This window comes from Meyerozyma guilliermondii, genomic scaffold, assembly GCF_000149425.1.
Source record: "Meyerozyma guilliermondii ATCC 6260 scaffold_5 genomic scaffold, whole genome shotgun sequence".
NCBI lineage: Eukaryota > Fungi > Ascomycota > Pichiomycetes > Serinales > Debaryomycetaceae > Meyerozyma > Meyerozyma guilliermondii.
In genome coordinates, this window is record NW_001809796.1 from 861,192 (window position 1) to 876,276 (window position 15,085).

General features: G+C 44.2%; 10 protein-coding genes across 10 annotated transcripts; 6 read left to right on the plus strand and 4 right to left on the minus strand. All coding sequences in view use genetic code 12, as the record gives it.

Annotated features, from left to right (window-relative positions):
- Nucleotides 1–173: 173 nt before the first annotated feature.
- On the plus strand, nucleotides 174–752 carry PGUG_04415 (transcription factor TFIIIC subunit; the record flags this gene model as incomplete). Its single annotated transcript, XM_001483636.1, has 1 exon — nucleotides 174–752. One exon carries the CDS (start codon nucleotides 174–176, stop codon nucleotides 750–752), a length of 579 nt encoding a protein of 192 aa, XP_001483686.2.
- A 34-nt stretch (nucleotides 753–786) lies between these two features.
- Nucleotides 787–1,749, plus strand: PGUG_04416 (uncharacterized protein; the record flags this gene model as incomplete). Its single annotated transcript, XM_001483637.1, has 1 exon — nucleotides 787–1,749. One exon carries the CDS (start codon nucleotides 787–789, stop codon nucleotides 1,747–1,749), a length of 963 nt encoding a protein of 320 aa, XP_001483687.2.
- A 2-nt stretch (nucleotides 1,750–1,751) lies between these two features.
- Nucleotides 1,752–3,026, minus strand: UBA4 (Uba4p; the record flags this gene model as incomplete). The annotated part of the gene is made up of 1 exon (XM_001483638.1): nucleotides 1,752–3,026. The coding sequence occupies one exon, from the start codon at nucleotides 3,024–3,026 to the stop codon at nucleotides 1,752–1,754; it is 1,275 nt and encodes a 424-aa protein (XP_001483688.1).
- Nucleotides 3,027–4,022: 996 nt separating this feature from the next.
- PGUG_04418 (pre-rRNA-processing protein ESF1) lies at nucleotides 4,023–5,858 on the minus strand (the record flags this gene model as incomplete). The annotated part of the gene is made up of 1 exon (XM_001483639.1): nucleotides 4,023–5,858. The coding sequence occupies one exon, from the start codon at nucleotides 5,856–5,858 to the stop codon at nucleotides 4,023–4,025; it is 1,836 nt and encodes a 611-aa protein (XP_001483689.2).
- Nucleotides 5,859–5,941: 83 nt separating this feature from the next.
- On the minus strand, nucleotides 5,942–7,669 carry PGUG_04419 (TLD domain-containing protein; the record flags this gene model as incomplete). The annotated part of the gene is made up of 1 exon (XM_001483640.1): nucleotides 5,942–7,669. One exon carries the CDS (start codon nucleotides 7,667–7,669, stop codon nucleotides 5,942–5,944), a length of 1,728 nt encoding a protein of 575 aa, XP_001483690.2.
- A 152-nt stretch (nucleotides 7,670–7,821) lies between these two features.
- Nucleotides 7,822–8,578, minus strand: PGUG_04420 (uncharacterized protein; the record flags this gene model as incomplete). The annotated part of the gene is made up of 2 exons (XM_001483641.1): nucleotides 7,822–8,457; nucleotides 8,516–8,578. 2 exons carry the CDS (start codon nucleotides 8,576–8,578, stop codon nucleotides 7,822–7,824), a joined length of 699 nt encoding a protein of 232 aa, XP_001483691.2.
- Nucleotides 8,579–8,656: 78 nt separating this feature from the next.
- Nucleotides 8,657–10,099, plus strand: PGUG_04421 (protein kinase; the record flags this gene model as incomplete). Its single annotated transcript, XM_001483642.1, has 1 exon — nucleotides 8,657–10,099. The coding sequence occupies one exon, from the start codon at nucleotides 8,657–8,659 to the stop codon at nucleotides 10,097–10,099; it is 1,443 nt and encodes a 480-aa protein (XP_001483692.1).
- Nucleotides 10,100–12,061: 1,962 nt separating this feature from the next.
- On the plus strand, nucleotides 12,062–12,565 carry PGUG_04422 (uncharacterized protein; the record flags this gene model as incomplete). The annotated part of the gene is made up of 1 exon (XM_001483643.1): nucleotides 12,062–12,565. One exon carries the CDS (start codon nucleotides 12,062–12,064, stop codon nucleotides 12,563–12,565), a length of 504 nt encoding a protein of 167 aa, XP_001483693.2.
- Nucleotides 12,424–12,966, plus strand: PGUG_04423 (uncharacterized protein; the record flags this gene model as incomplete). The annotated part of the gene is made up of 1 exon (XM_001483644.1): nucleotides 12,424–12,966. The coding sequence occupies one exon, from the start codon at nucleotides 12,424–12,426 to the stop codon at nucleotides 12,964–12,966; it is 543 nt and encodes a 180-aa protein (XP_001483694.2).
- Nucleotides 12,967–13,821: 855 nt separating this feature from the next.
- Nucleotides 13,822–14,358, plus strand: PGUG_04424 (uncharacterized protein; the record flags this gene model as incomplete). Its single annotated transcript, XM_001483645.1, has 1 exon — nucleotides 13,822–14,358. One exon carries the CDS (start codon nucleotides 13,822–13,824, stop codon nucleotides 14,356–14,358), a length of 537 nt encoding a protein of 178 aa, XP_001483695.2.
- Between the last annotated feature and the right edge of the window lie 727 nt (nucleotides 14,359–15,085).

A 15,085-nucleotide genomic window follows, 5' to 3' on the forward strand; every position in this document is an offset into this window, starting at 1 on the left:
CATAGATAGGAATTCGCGATTGCAAATGTCAAAATTCACAAAAGTCAAAAATCGCGAAACAAGAATCAGTGTGTGTATTTATACTGCTTGTTTATTTTCCCGAAATTAACAGATAAAAGATTATAAATCTGCTGCTTGTGCTTTTTCCAGTCCAAATATCTAACTGAACAAGTATGGCTGAACCTGGCTCTCGTCAGAGTCGAGATCTATCCTTTAAACACCGGTTTCGTCTCAACTTTGGCTTTGATCAAACATACTACGACCAATGTTTGGCATACAAAGAGGCATGGCAAGACAAGCTTTTCTATGTAGACGAGGACATTCTACAACAACAAAGTCAATTTATTGCAAAACCTTTGAAAGACCCAAGAAACCTCGATGTGCCCGATACTCGTTTGCAGCCGTTACAACGAACGCAATTGCTGAACCACGTTTCAGAAAAGACTTTGGAAATCGAATTGTCTAGGAACAATAAGTCTACTCTTGTGAAAATTCCATTTGGCGAAGGAATCCCAATGAACCAATTGGACCGTAAAGGTTTCTTACTTAATACTGGAGGTCAAATAACTTCTATGAAATGGTTACCCCGACCACACACAACCGTGGGTCCTCTGTATTTGGCAGTCTCGGTGGTGTCTTCGTCTGAGGGCGTTGAAGCTTTGATAAGCCATAAAGAATTGGGGATTTTCAACACAAAAGTGGACGCTTCTTCCAACAAAATGGTATCTAGTATCCAAATATGGAAAGGATGAAGGATCGTCAATAACTTTGGACAAGGTCTATGTAATGACCAAGTTTGGTGCGGTCAACCAGCTATCGTTTTTACCATTTCTTCTGGCTGATCCTATCCTACGAATATTGGGAGGACTATGCGCCGACGGAAGACTTCGTTTCTTGAAAATTTCTACACATGATAAGTATGCCGTTGTTGAAAGCCCTTCCTTGGTTTATGAGCTTCTTGATTACCGAACACCATCTGGTACCGTCAGTTTTACGTCGTATGATTATTTGGGTCCAGACAAAATTATCGGAGGGTTCTCTGACGGTTCTATGGCCGAGTTCATTATTCCCAACTTGAACGATTCCCTTTACAACACCCCCTCGTACGTGCAAGCCATAAGCGACACTGCTATCACCGCCGTCTCCGTCGCTGAGCCTACTCCAGGCAAGTTTTTCGTTTCCGTCAACACCACTGGCAGTTTGGGATTTGTGTTTGAATACGGAAATTTTGTCCATGGCCGAGTGGATTCGTCTCCCACCAATTCCTTTTTAAAGCCTGTTGCCCATCCATTCTTGAAGATCTTTGTCAGTTGCGACAGCACAGACAGCATCAGTTACAGCTTTGTTCGACATCCACAAGAGAAGCTGAGTTCAGTCCTCAAGGTTGATGGAGCTGTCACCGCATTGCATACACCTGAGTTTGTGGGCCATCCACTTGCACTATGTGGAACATCGTTCGGTGAGGTCCATGTAATCAATGTTTGTCGAAAAATACTCAACGGTACAAAGTCCACAAGTAAAACACTTGTGCCGATGCGTCTATGGAAACTATGGAAGGAGGATGACACTTTAAAGCTATATGGAGACTTTGACGTTGTACCTTCTGAGAAAGTCACTCGAATCGCTGCTACTCCTACAGATATCGTGTTCTCGTCTTTGGCATGGAACGAGACTATTCTTGGAGGAGCAACTTATGCCGCTGGTACACTCTCTGGTTTACTAGTAGTGGAAAGATTGGTTGTGAAATAGGGCTAGTAAAAGGGAATATTCTGGTCAACTTCAGAGTACCATCTCGAGACACCGCCTTTGATATCCTTGACATTGTTCCATCCCATGTCAAGTAGCTTCTTTGTCGCCAACTGGGAATCATTGCCGTATCTGCAAACAACGTATATGGGACTTTTGGGTGGAAGTTGAAGCTGATCAATTTTGTCAATGTTAGTGGTTTTGCTAAGGACTGAATCCCAAGGAATATTGACAGCACCAGGGAAGCTCGACACTTCAAACTGTTCTTTTGGACGGACATCGAGTAGAACATGGTCCGAATTTCGGACTGAGTTATAATCATGGACCGATATTCTTTGGTCGTGAGACAACAAGTTGACGGGCCCAAGAGTTCCACAGAACTCGGAGTAGTCAATGGACTCGATCGCTTGCCTCGTGATATGGTTGCAAAGGCAAGTTTTTTGCTTTCCCCTCATTTTGAATACTCGGAACGTCTGCTGAGGGTAGGCACTATACATGGTGAGAAACGGCTTGAAAGTGTTGTGGTAAAATCCAGTTATTACCTTGATTGCTTCGACAGCCATAGCAGTCCCCAACAACCCTATAACAGGTCCCAAGACTCCTCCTTCAGAGCAAGAAGTCACAGAATTTGCAGCCGGAGGATCGGGATAAAAACAGCGATAACAAGGGCCATTTTCGTAGTTGAACACAGAGAGCTGTCCCTCAGTACGGAGGCCAGACCCGCTGACGACTGGAATGTTAAAGTATACTGCGACATCGTTGATGAGGTATCTGGAGGCTGGGGAATCGGTACAATCGAGCACCAAGTCGAAATCTGCAAAAATTTCAAATGCATTTTTGTTTGAAAGTCGAACTGGATAGGTGATAATGTTCACGTTGGGGTTTAGTTCCTGTAAGTAGCTCTTGGCAGACTCACATTTGAGACGGCCCACAGAAGTAGTAGAATGCAAAACTTGGCGGTGAAGATTAGTTTCGTCCACCAAATCGTCATCGACGATTCCGATGGTTCCAACTCCTGCTCCCACTAAATACATTAGCGAGGGACACCCGAGCCCTCCAGCACCCACTACAAGGGTTTTACATTGCTTTAATTTCAATTGGGAAGTCAATGAGCCAAATTCAGAAACTATCATCTGACGACCATACCGGCGATGTTCTTCGAAAGAAAGCCCTTTGTACGACTTGATGTCATTTTGTTTTATTTGGTGCTGCTTGGATGCCAATTCGGCCTTGAGTTGTTCGTTTTCTGCCCGTAAACGTTCTAGTTCGTGGAGATCCATCTGAGAGATGAGATGAGCGCGGAGAAATTACAAGGTGAGAACCGTATATTTATACAATTTTTTGCTTGACGAAGAACGACTTCAAGTGGCGCAATTGGTAGGTGCAAGTGCCGATCAACACAAACAACTGGATAAATGTCCACTTGACCACACGGGAGTTGGTGGCTTCCGATTGGTCTCTGAATACGGTTTCTCTTAATCTCATTTGTTCCTGTTCGTTGTGGATCTCCTCCAATTTTCTGTTCAACAGTTGCACCTTGAGCGTCAACAGGTCCACCTTGTGTGTAGTCTTGGAGTCGACGTAGTCGTGGGCGGAACCTTGGGCCACGTCGAAGAAAATCCGGTGTTTTTGACCAGAATTACCGTCGCGATAAACCGGCGTGAGACAGATTTTGTGCTCGCCGGTATCGAGCGAGGTGAACGTGAAGTCACCAGTATGGGATGCTCTCTGGGTGACGACTCTGTGGTCGTTGTCGAATGTTTCCTGAGTTAGTGAAAGGAAGGAGAAGAAGAAGAAGAAGAAGAAGAAGAAGAAGGAGAAAAGGGAGCGAAATGAAATCGAATTCGAATTGTCATTGTATCGCTCATCGCTCGTGCCCTCGCTCTTCACTCATTATACTTACGTCAACCGTGAACTCAACGTTCAAATTGGGATTTTTTAAATACATTCCCAGCTGTTGGTTGTATTCAAAGGCGTCGATTCGGCCAACAACCAAAGTGTTCAGAGGCAACTCCTCGAAAAAACAACGAGTCTCGCCCGTGCTCAAATAGAAGTGCAACGCATTCACGTTCACTAGAAGAAAAAATATGGCTCCCAACACGCCTATTGATTGCATGATAGTGATCGAGTGAAGAAAAGTTGAACGCGTGTCCAGACAAGGTATGCAGGGCGGTGTGTGCAGGACGATGGCTGCAAAGAATAGATCTAATTCACTACTCACTACACCACACTAATCTTGACTAATCTTGACTACTCTTCATCTTCTTAATATTTGGCTACTTCTTTCTTCTTTTAATCTTCTCCACGAGCGAAGTGAGTTCTCCCTTACTTTCCTTATCGCTGGTTCTCTTCTTCTTTCCATTTTGCTTCCGATTCGATCTCTCCTTCAAAATCTTTTTCATGGTGTTGGTGCCCTTAAACTCAGAGCTGGTTGGATCAATGGCAAAGTCGTGGTCCTCGAAAACCTCCTTGAAACGAGGATCCGACAAGTCGGCTTCAAAGTTGTCTTGAGGAATTTCTTCCTTTTGTCCTCGGCTCTTTTTATCCTTCTTCTTTTCTGCCTTGACAATCTCCTTCATATTGAAGTGCTGGGGCTGTTTTTCGCCTTCTTCCATCATCAAAAGCTCCAATTCGGCCTTGGAGCGCTCCTCGTCCACAGCTTCGTTCTCATCGGTCTTTTCAGATTTCTTGAGTTTCTCCATTCTTCGCTTTCTACGCTCTTTCTCCTTCCGCCTGTATGCATCGATGGTGGTTTCCTCTTCTTCCTTGGCTGGTTCTGGTGGTTTTTGCTCGTCCAAGCCAGGCGTGAATGTGATTTCCATATCCACATCGTCTTCACTGTCACTTTTGTCGAACGTTCCTCCCAAAAGATTCTTGTACTTGTTCAGACTTTTTTCATCTTCACTGTCACTATCCGATGCTAAGTATGCCTTGAAATCCATTTCATCGATTTCCTTCTGCGAAAATGGCCTCGAGGAAACCGCAAGTCTTTCCTTGGGGGTTTCGTCCCACGTCAACTTGACTTTAGAATGCTGTAATGCATCAGTAACGAAAGCCGCACTGGGCTTATAGTTTGTAGGCAATGTGTCACATTGGTCTTTTGGTTCGTCATCTTCAAATGTCACCCCGTCTGGGATATACCTCAAATCGAAAATATTAGCGGTGGACTCGTACTCGGTTCCGTCACAATTTTTGTAGATATTCTCTGCTGTGCTAACACTATCACAGTGTACAACAGCATAGTAGTACCTCAACCTTTGAAGCTGGTACCTCCGCAAGGCTTTGCTATCGTAGTCTTCGGTTCCATCTTCTTCTTCGTAAAGCTTTTTGGTGATTTTCCTCATACTTTCCACATTATTCATATCGACTTCATCGTCACTTTCGTCCGATTCATGCTTCTTCTTCTTTTTCTTGCTCTTGAAAAGTTCTCTCGACGGTCCCTCAATCTCTTCTCGTTGCATCTGCTCTTTACCAAATTGTGATGGGTATATGGTTACACTTTTGATCGAGCCGCCTTTAGGAACAAACGACTGGAATGTCACCATCAAGTCCACAGCACGGACATTATCCCAATCCAAGTTAACCACGGCAAACGATGCGGACGGCTCGCCTTCTTCAGGCTTCCCTTCTTCCAATTCCACTTCGGACTCTTCAGCTTCTTCGTCATAAACTATACCGGTTTCCGAGTCGTCGGAGTCAGAATCGGAATCCGAGCTGGAATCTGAGTCTGATTCGCTCAGAGATACCCCTTCACCACGAGCACGATCCACAACTGGGCTTGAGTCTGAGTCGGAGTCTGAGTCGGAGTCACTTGAGTCGCTGGCTTTGTCTTCTTTTTCTTGCTCGTTTTTCTCGTTTTTCTCGTTCTCATAGAACTTGTCGAACGTGCTGTGATCGTCCAGCTTGAGCTTACGGCCATAACGGTCGATTTGTGCACCTTTTCCACGACCCTTCTTGTTTAATTTCTTGAGCTCATCTTTGCTGAATCTCTCGTCAACTTTGACTTTGAAGTTTTTCAAGCTAGGCGCCTTGAACCGAGGATCATTATGAACTGACTTGAACCTCAGGTCCGAGGTTACCCGCTGTTTCTGCTCCTTTTTATCGGATGCCATGATTGCGTAGTGGTGAGCTCATCTCGAAAATTTCACATTGAAATGCACTACCGCGCTACCCCAGAAAACGGCCTGCAGACAACTCATACCGACCCACCAGAGCCATGGTTACCCACCAACCCCACCATTTCAAGCAACGCTCTGTCTTCTCCCATACTGCGCAAGTTGACACTTTGGCGTGCCTCGGCTTGTTTTTTCTCCCAATCCCACTGTTTTTTCTGTTCTTCCAATTCTTTACTGGAACCCACTCCCCATACTTCGAGATCAGTGATGAGAAAACGGTCCTCGTAATCCTGGCCAGAAATGTCTGGCTGGACCCCTGTAGCAAACGAGGTGATCCCAGAACCTGCCTGAGACGAAATGTGGCGGAACACGGCAAATTCCAAATTTGCTTCAATAGTAAGTGATACACTTCCTGGAGCATATCTCTTCAAAGTGTTCTTGTTGATAGGCTGAGAATTGCCAAATCCAAGCCCCATACCAAGCGTATTGAAATATATGGATTCAGAAGCAATGCCTTTGAAAACGTCCAATCGTGGCTCGAGCGCTATGATTGTGGTATTGGTGTCGCCGAAATTTTTCTTGTTAGAGACTTTCCAAGGCTCATGAACCAAAACCGCATAGGTGATTTTGTCGTTTGGTTGTTGCCAAGGCTTCAAGGGGCTCTCCAGCGATCTGAAAAACCGCGGATATTCCAGGTCAAATGTTTCGTATCTCTTAATGGTGGTGCGCAATCTCTCTCCAGAAACCAACAAAATCGTCGGTGCATGCCACTTGAAAACCTTCAGTTCAAGAGAACGGATCGAAAACCCAGATTCGGATCCTAGGTAGAGTTTCACCAAGTTTTGGCGAGTAAGACTGATTCCGGCTTGCTTACCACCAAGGCCAGCAAATGTAGCTGCCAAAAGTGCAATTGTAGAACTGTTGATAAGATGACTTTTTGTGACCTCTAGGTCCGGTCCCTTTTTAGTCTCAGTCGTATCTGAATGCTCAGTCGTATCCGAAAGCATAACATCCACAAGAAACTCAAATCCATAATGAACTAAAGGACCCAAAAGTGCTAGCGCCAGGCTAAAATCTTGGTAAGAAATTTTTTCAGAAGAGCGTATGAATGTCGTGAGTTGTTCTCCAGCGGCTTCAAAACTGCGCCAATCATTATCGAGTTTTTGCAGCAATTCCGTTTGCATCGAAATCCGTTTTCGTTTTGGAATAGAATAAATCACCAAAAATAATGCCAAAAGTTGCACCATTTCCGACCTAGAAATAAAATACCCATCTGTGTCCACAGACTCGAACCCCAGCATGCTGGACCAGTCAACAAAACGGCTTGCCATTTGGAGGTGTTCAGGGTTTTCAATGCCACGACCAAACTTGACGGAAACTGGCAATTGCTCGCTTTTTTCTGTTACAGCATCCAATTTTGAGGTAGCCAAGGCCCTGAATATGAGTTTATCGTAGTCTGTGTTCAATTTTAGCTTCTTGAACCGACCAGAAATGAGCATTGAAGCAACTATCAATTCGTCAGCCGTGATGGTGGAATCATTTTCTTCTCCAAAAAACGGAAATTTTCCTAGTTTTTGCAAACATTTGTAAACCACCAGCGACGGTGGGTCGTTAAGAAGCAATAACTGGGCCAAATCAGCCCGTGAAAGTTGCGCTTTTTCATTTACGGTGGTTGAGTTCAACTTCTTGCGCAACGTTTGCGCCTCCACAGGAGTGATAAGACGTTGACAGGCATAGCTAAGCAAGGTATGGACCTGCTGTGGCGAATAGGAATGAGAAAATGATTCAGCACTGGAAGATTGTCCCATTGGAATGATTACATTAATTATATTAATTACATGAGTTACATTAGGTCTGTAATGTACAGGAACGGTACCAACATCTGAAAGATGAAAGGTGCTAAGTGTGCGGAAAAGTCGAGTGCTCCGTAGCTCGCGAGATCGTTATTCGTTGATGAGTTTTATACGAATGCAGAACGAAGCCATTCTCTGGATCTTATCTCCAAATCGTAAACAAAATGGGTAATGCGGCCGCGCCATCCAGGTTCCATAATTGGCACCACCTCCGGTTCATTTGAATAGCGTTGAGCTGCGGCCTCCAGTTTGAGAAGGGCCCTTGTAAACGATACCACCACCAACGTGGTGTACAAGCGGAATATTGCAACCATTAAAGTGATAGCCATGGTCAAAAATAGTTCCCTTTCTGCCGAGGCAGATTGTGCAGCCATGGTGGGATCCACGTCTGGTTTTGTGGCTCCAGCGTACGGGTCTGAGGTAGGACTGTTGTCCTCGTGGCTGAACCAAAAGTAGTTGAAGTATAATGTGTACAAATAACCCACTATGGTGTCAACAACGTATAAAATGCAAACAAGAGACGTCTTCCGAGTGCCCTTTTCCCGGCTATTCAAGTTCAAAAGCCCCAGAATATAGAATGGGAGCACCACCAAGGCAAACATATTGTATAACCATTGCCAAAAGTTGATAGGGTGGCCGGTAATGATGGAAAGTATTCCGAACGCTCCCGATGCCTTATTGAAAATTGCAGTTCCAAGCACCACTTCGACTCCAATGTAGAGGGGAATGGTCAAGAGGAATTTCTGGGGTTAGTTGTGTGTACCGAACGTGTTTCCGGCTGCTACTTACTCTAGGCAATGCCCCATTGAGCTGGGATAATCGCATGACAAACAACTTCGCAGCTCGTGCAAATCGGACCCTCATCCCAGTCGCGGGTGCACGGGTGCGCACACGGCGGTTCACTGCGATGAGGTTGATTTGCGACCACTAGTAGTTATAGAGATGGGTAGCAATTTGGCACCGTTGAGCAACTTGGAGGGGGAAAAAGCTGTTGAGGGTGAACCCACAGGCCCCAGGATGACTGGAAATGATTTTGAAAGCGCAAAGACTTCTGAAGACGATTCTACTACTGATTCTGATTCGGACTCCGACACCGAGTTTGATAATGGAACCCATAATCCACCAGCCACGGCTCCCAAAACTTTGACGGACCGTGGAGACATTATAGACAGGTATGGCTCCAAGATAGCCGACTCATCCATCAAGGGACCCAAAACTACAAAAGATAGAGCCAATCGTGCGACAGTGGAGCAAGTGTTGGATCCTCGAACCATGCGGTTTTTAGGCAAAATATTCAACAAGGGCATTATTACCAGGATAAACGGCTGTATCAGTACCGGGAAAGAAGCCAATGTGTACCATGGAGAGCATGAAGAAAAGAATTTGGAGTATGCAGTCAAAATCTACAAGACGTCAATCTTGGTATTTAAAGATAGAGAAAGGTACGTTGATGGAGAATTTCGGTTTCGCAACCAAAAGAACCAGAGCAATCCTCGAAAAATGGTGAAAATGTGGGCGGAAAAAGAGTTTCGGAACCTCAAACGTCTTTATCTCAACGGCATTCCATGTCCGGAACCCATCGAATTAAAGTCCCATGTATTGGTGATGCAATACTTGACCAAGGGTAAGGGTCAACCTTCACCAAAGCTTAAGGACCACCCGTTCGCGGACGAGGAAGAAGTTGTTCATTACTACCATCAAATGCTCTTTTATATGAGACGAATGTACCAAGAGTGTCGATTAGTTCACGCCGATCTCAGCGAGTACAACTCTATTGTTCACGACAACAAGCTTTATATTATTGATGTTTCACAGTCTGTGGAGCCCGAGCATCCTATGGCGCTTGATTTTTTGAGGATGGATATCAAAAACGTCAATGATTTTTTCAAAAAGAAAATCAATGTCTATCCGGAAAGAATGCTTTTTCAATATATCACCGACAACACGTTGCGAGACAACAGTGACGAGTCTCTTACCAAGTACTTGGAGGCTATTCCTCTTAAGAACGAAGACCACGACCAGGAGGTTGAAGACGAAATTTTTAGGTCAGTTTACTTGGTGCGGTCGTTGAACCAACTTGACGAGCGAGATTTCAACGATTTTTCTTTGGGAAAATTGAATGTTTTGAACGATTTGTTGGGAGAAGCAGAGAAAGAGGAAGATTCCAGTGACAGTGAGAGCGAGTATAGCGACGAAAGTGACGAAGATAGCGATTCTTATGACGACGAAAGAGCTGCAAAAATACCCAAGGGAAAAAAATTCGAGGATAAAGATGAGAAAAAGGCACGGAAAGAAGCTGCCAAGACTGCCAAGGCGGAAAAGCGCAAAACCAAGATGAAGAAGAACGTCAAGAAAAAGTTGGTGAACAAACGTAAGACAAAGTAGACAAAGTAGGGTAGAGAAGGTGTTCCGTAAGCAATTTGGTGGAAAAGGATTGATTGACATCAAGGTTGGATATGCCAATGGCATCCCCACAATCGGCAATGTGAATTATGAAAAAATATGCAGTGGGTCTACAGAGTTTGTGGAGGCTGTACAACTCTCTTATGAGCCTGAGAATCTTCAATTGGAGGCTATTTTGGACATTTTTTTCAGAATGCACGATCCTACCACCGTCAATTCTCAGGGTCCTGACAAGGGAACCCAAAATAGATCTGCGATTATGACTCACGATGACAAGGATAACAAAGTGGCGTGGGAAATCAAGCAAAAAATGCAAAGCGGAATGGTACCCTGGACACCAAATCGTCACTATTATTGAGCCCATCAAGGTGTGGCATGATGCTGAAAACTACCACCAACAGTATTTGGCAAAAGAACCCAGGAGGATACGACTGCCCTACACACTTTATAAGGACGAAGCCCAAGGCATGAACACAAGAAAAGAAGATTGGGTTATCTTAGTAAGAGTATGATAAAGGACGTATGAATTGTATATAGTAGAGAAGTGTAATTGCTCTATTGAGAATTTGTTGTGGAGTTCCTGGAAGCTCAAAAAGTTCAATTGGTCAAACCAACGAAAAAGAGCCTAAAATAATGCACAACTATTTCATAGCAGTTATAAACAACGTCCCACCAACACCGTTATAACTGCCGTATTGCGAAAATATCTATACTGGGTGTACTGGTGTAAAGTGAATCTCACCCACAGGCAAACCTCTTCTACTTCGACTGCGATTCTATGGTTCCTATACGTTCAACCCGCATCAAGGAAGTGGTAATCAACATTACAAATGTATGATAGGGTTGTGGTGTCAAGCTCAATTGACTCTGGCTAGCTTCGGATGGCATAAACCAATGCAGAGAATGAAGGAAACGGAAAGAATAAGAAACAGAAAGTATAAAGTAGAGGAAAAGATAGCAGAATCAGGCTGAACGCTCATTTTCAGGTACATTTGGCCGGCTATACCACTTTTTTTCACCGCTCTAGGCTTGGCAGTCGCATCTACTTAAAACCTAGCTTTTATCGCAGCGAACCTTTGATAATTTCTTGATCAAAAATGGATGGAAAAAATCACTGATATGGAGGAAAAAATTACTGAAGAAAATATGGCCGAGAATGTGAAAAACTTTTGCGTCAAGCTATGGAAAGATCGTTTCGTACTTTTGATTATTGGTGTTCTCTTGTGTTTGGTAACCTTTGTAGTCAAAGCTTGTGCGGAGAATGATCCCCGTTTTGGTTTGCACTTTTTGGTAGTTGTTTGTGTGTTGGGTACAACAGGAATGTTTTGTTTAGCAATCGATTCTATTCGAAAGAAGGAACCATTAAACGTGATTATAAGCTTATTTTCTCTTCTTATGTGTTGTGGGTTCTGTTATTTGCTTTACGATGGTTACAGCGAATTAGAGTAATGCAAATACAAAGATTCTTCGCTTTAAATTACCAATGATATTAGCAGCTTGTCAGTTAAGTTTATCTTTAGTAATTATATTTTTCGTGCGGTTCGTCTTAAATAGAGCACCTTTTAGTCCGCGACCTACCTGGTGGTCATTCTTCATGCATGTTTTGCATTTGATGTAGGCGACCCCACAGCATAGAAGCGACACCGTATTAAAAGCTTTATGACATGCTGTAGTCACGAAACATCAAAATTGGCGACTTTAACAACAACATAGCTTTCCTACTTGGTTGCAAAATCAACCGTGCGAAGGTGCGGCTTTTACTGAGCCAAGTTATACATGTGATACCAAAAGATCCACTATATCGCTTATGACCTGACACTCTTACAGTGTAGTATAAATCACCCATTCGCTCTTGAATACTTGAAGCAAGTTGAAAATAATTTTGTGACATAATATTCTTCAAAGTCGCTCCTCTTTTCCATCTTTACATCCAACCCAGGACCAATGAATCAGGGCAACCAGGGCAACCAGCCCCAGCAGATACCCCAGCAGGGCCAGCACACACGTTCCCAGGCTCAGATCCCTACTATTCAGCTGAAATACGTCGGCCAATTTGTCCAGGCTTTAAAGAAAGAAGCAGCTCTTGCACAAGCCGCCACCAATGAGGCAGATCGAGCCAAGCACTATGCCAAAGTTGAGTCTTTGAGGCAGATCTTGAAGAAGTACCAGACAATGCAACAAAATGCTCGTCAACAACAGCAAAACCAAATGAATCCACAACAAACTCCGCAAGGGTCCACCATGAATCCAAGACTTAGCACCAGCAACCCTGGTTCCTCGCAGATTCTTCTCCGGTTCCTCAGAGCATGCCCCAGAATTTGGCAGCTCAGCGTCAAAATGCTGGTCCAGCCTCTGCACCGCAACCTGGAACGACGGCCGGTGCACAAGGCTCTACCCCGGCGCTTGCTGTTTCCGCCGAAAACCTCAAGAGAATCAACACGGTGCTAACCGAGGTGAGCAAGCAGATCAATGATCTTGAGACAAGAAAGGCTAACGGATTGTCAGCCGAACAAGCTGCGAACACTGACACCCAATTCAATCAGTTTCGATCCAAGGCTTGCACAGTATCAAAAGGTTGCTGTGTACATGAAGGGTCAATTGGAGAGAGGTGCTCAAGGCGGCACACCAGCCTCGGCGGGAAGTCCTGCTGTAAAGGTAGGCACGCCTGCAATGGGTGGTGGAGCGTCAGGACCCGATCCTCGCTTGAGACCAGGTTCTGCCCAGGGCGCAGACTCTCCCCGCTCTCACCAAATCTGCTGGCTCAAGTGCAGAAACGTTGCTGGCGTGAGTCCACTTGGTGTAGTCAAATCCCCGTGGAATTGGGCCCAGGTCTTGGTCTTTTGCTTTAATTTCAACTGACTTCAAACGTCGCCGAAGACTATCCATATAATGATCCATTTGAAGCTTCTGGACGGTACTGACGATCAGTTTGAGTATGTTTCGGTATTTCTTTTTGGGTCCCTCAAGTGTCAAGCTGACATTTTCGGGCAGTTTTATATCGGTCGTTTCCAAAATATCGGTGGAGCCATCAACTGCTAGCAATTGGGTTATAGCATTCCGGTCCAAGACCGAGTTGGGATTCTTCGTTGAGAAGACGATGAAATATACTTGGAGTGGTTACCAATGTTTGAGGAGGAGTCTTGGAAGCTTCCCCGGTTGGTAAGAGTGTCTGAGTTCATATCGGTGTACACAAATTTTATCTCGAGCGGTCTTCTGCTGACTTTGTATTCCTCTTTTTCAGGAACCAACTGGTCAGGGCAGCAATCCGTGGGCAACCCTGGGTTAGGAACTGGAAATATTTCAAATACTTTTTGACAAGATTGTCAGTTGGTACTAGTATCACGCTATCCACGGAGTAGCCGGAGCTGATCTGGCCAAACTTGGGAACTCGACTTAACGTAATGTATGGCAATTGATAAGGATTTTCCAGAGTAAGATTCACCTCTAAAGAGAAGACTGTGCTCGGAATCAAGGACCGATAAAATTATACGTTGGTCTGGAGTAGGTGAAAGAACCCTACTATGGTCCTTGGGAAGTACGTCTAGCTTTCGAAATCGGTTATTATCGTGATCGTCAAGTAAGCTGCTTTTAATATTCTGCTGAATTGCATGCAGGGCTATGGTTGCAAAAGGCGGGTAACCCTCCGCATGGTTGCAAACGACTTTTTGTCGCATTAGTACTCAGACTTCACACAAATACAAGAAATGGATTTACAACGATTAAGAGATATAGCTGGACCTCGATGGGCAGCAGTGGTTACATTTCTTAAAAGTTTCGTAACTCGACAACAAATGGAAGAAACTACTGCGTCAAACCTGAGACAACCGATTTCACCACCAGTGGAAGAAATGACTGGAACAAATACGCCCGAAGCTCGAGCCGAAAGTCTGGGCAGATGGAAGAAAGTGGTGACTCTAGTGGTTATTTTGGCTTCTGCATTCTTTCTATTTTTCCTCACCTTTGGCCCTAATGTTTTGAAAAAAGAGATTCCGAATTCTGTCTGGATCGTAGCTGCTTTCATTTATGGGGTATATACACTGCTGTGGATGTGGGTCACATTCGAGGCCTTTAAACGTGAGGGGCGAGTAGGAAGGTCTTGGCTCAACTTTTCTTATGCTGCTTTCTGCTTTACGACATATGTTTCGGCTGTCTTCAAATACTGCGAAGAGAACCAAACTTTTTTTAGCATGGTCCCTTTGTTGGTAGTAGCTTTTTTGAGCTTCTTGCCATTAGAATTCTGACTATCGACCCACAAGCTTATTGTTTTCATTGGCTTGTGGCTATCGATCGTCCTAGAATATTTAGCTTTTTTGAGCTTCTTGCCATTATAATTCTGACTATCGACCCACAAGCTATTTGTTTTCATTGGCTTGTGGCTATCGATTGTCTTAAAATATTTAGCTGTTTTGAGCTTCGTGCCATGCTAATTTTGACTATCGACCCACAAGCTATTTGTTTTCATTGGCTTGTGGCTATCGATTGTCTTAAAATATTTAGCTGTTTTGAGCTTCGTGCCATGCTAATTTTGACTATCGACCCACAAGCGTATTGTTTTCATTAGCTTGTGGCTATCGATCGTTTTAGAATATTTAGCAATGCACTTAAACATAACAAATTTGCAAGCACCTTGACATGATCAAATTGCAAGCTTGTCACTGTGTATTCACTTACATTGTGAAAGCGTGCAACAAGTTCTTTACCTTGTAACCTAGAAATTTTGGATCGAGAACCAGATTATTATCTTGGTACGCCAGTATGGAAAGTCAAAAAACTGACCAGAGACTGGACATTTAATCAGCGGTAAGTCCCTTTTGTTGTCTTATTGGTCTGATCTCTAATCCAGTAGTAAGTTTGGCGCCAAGAATCAGAAGATCTTATCGTCGAAGAACTACAACAAATTCGGAGAATCCGAGAACGAACAATAGCCAAGGACCATTGGATGCTATAAACGATCAAGGAGGAGCAGAA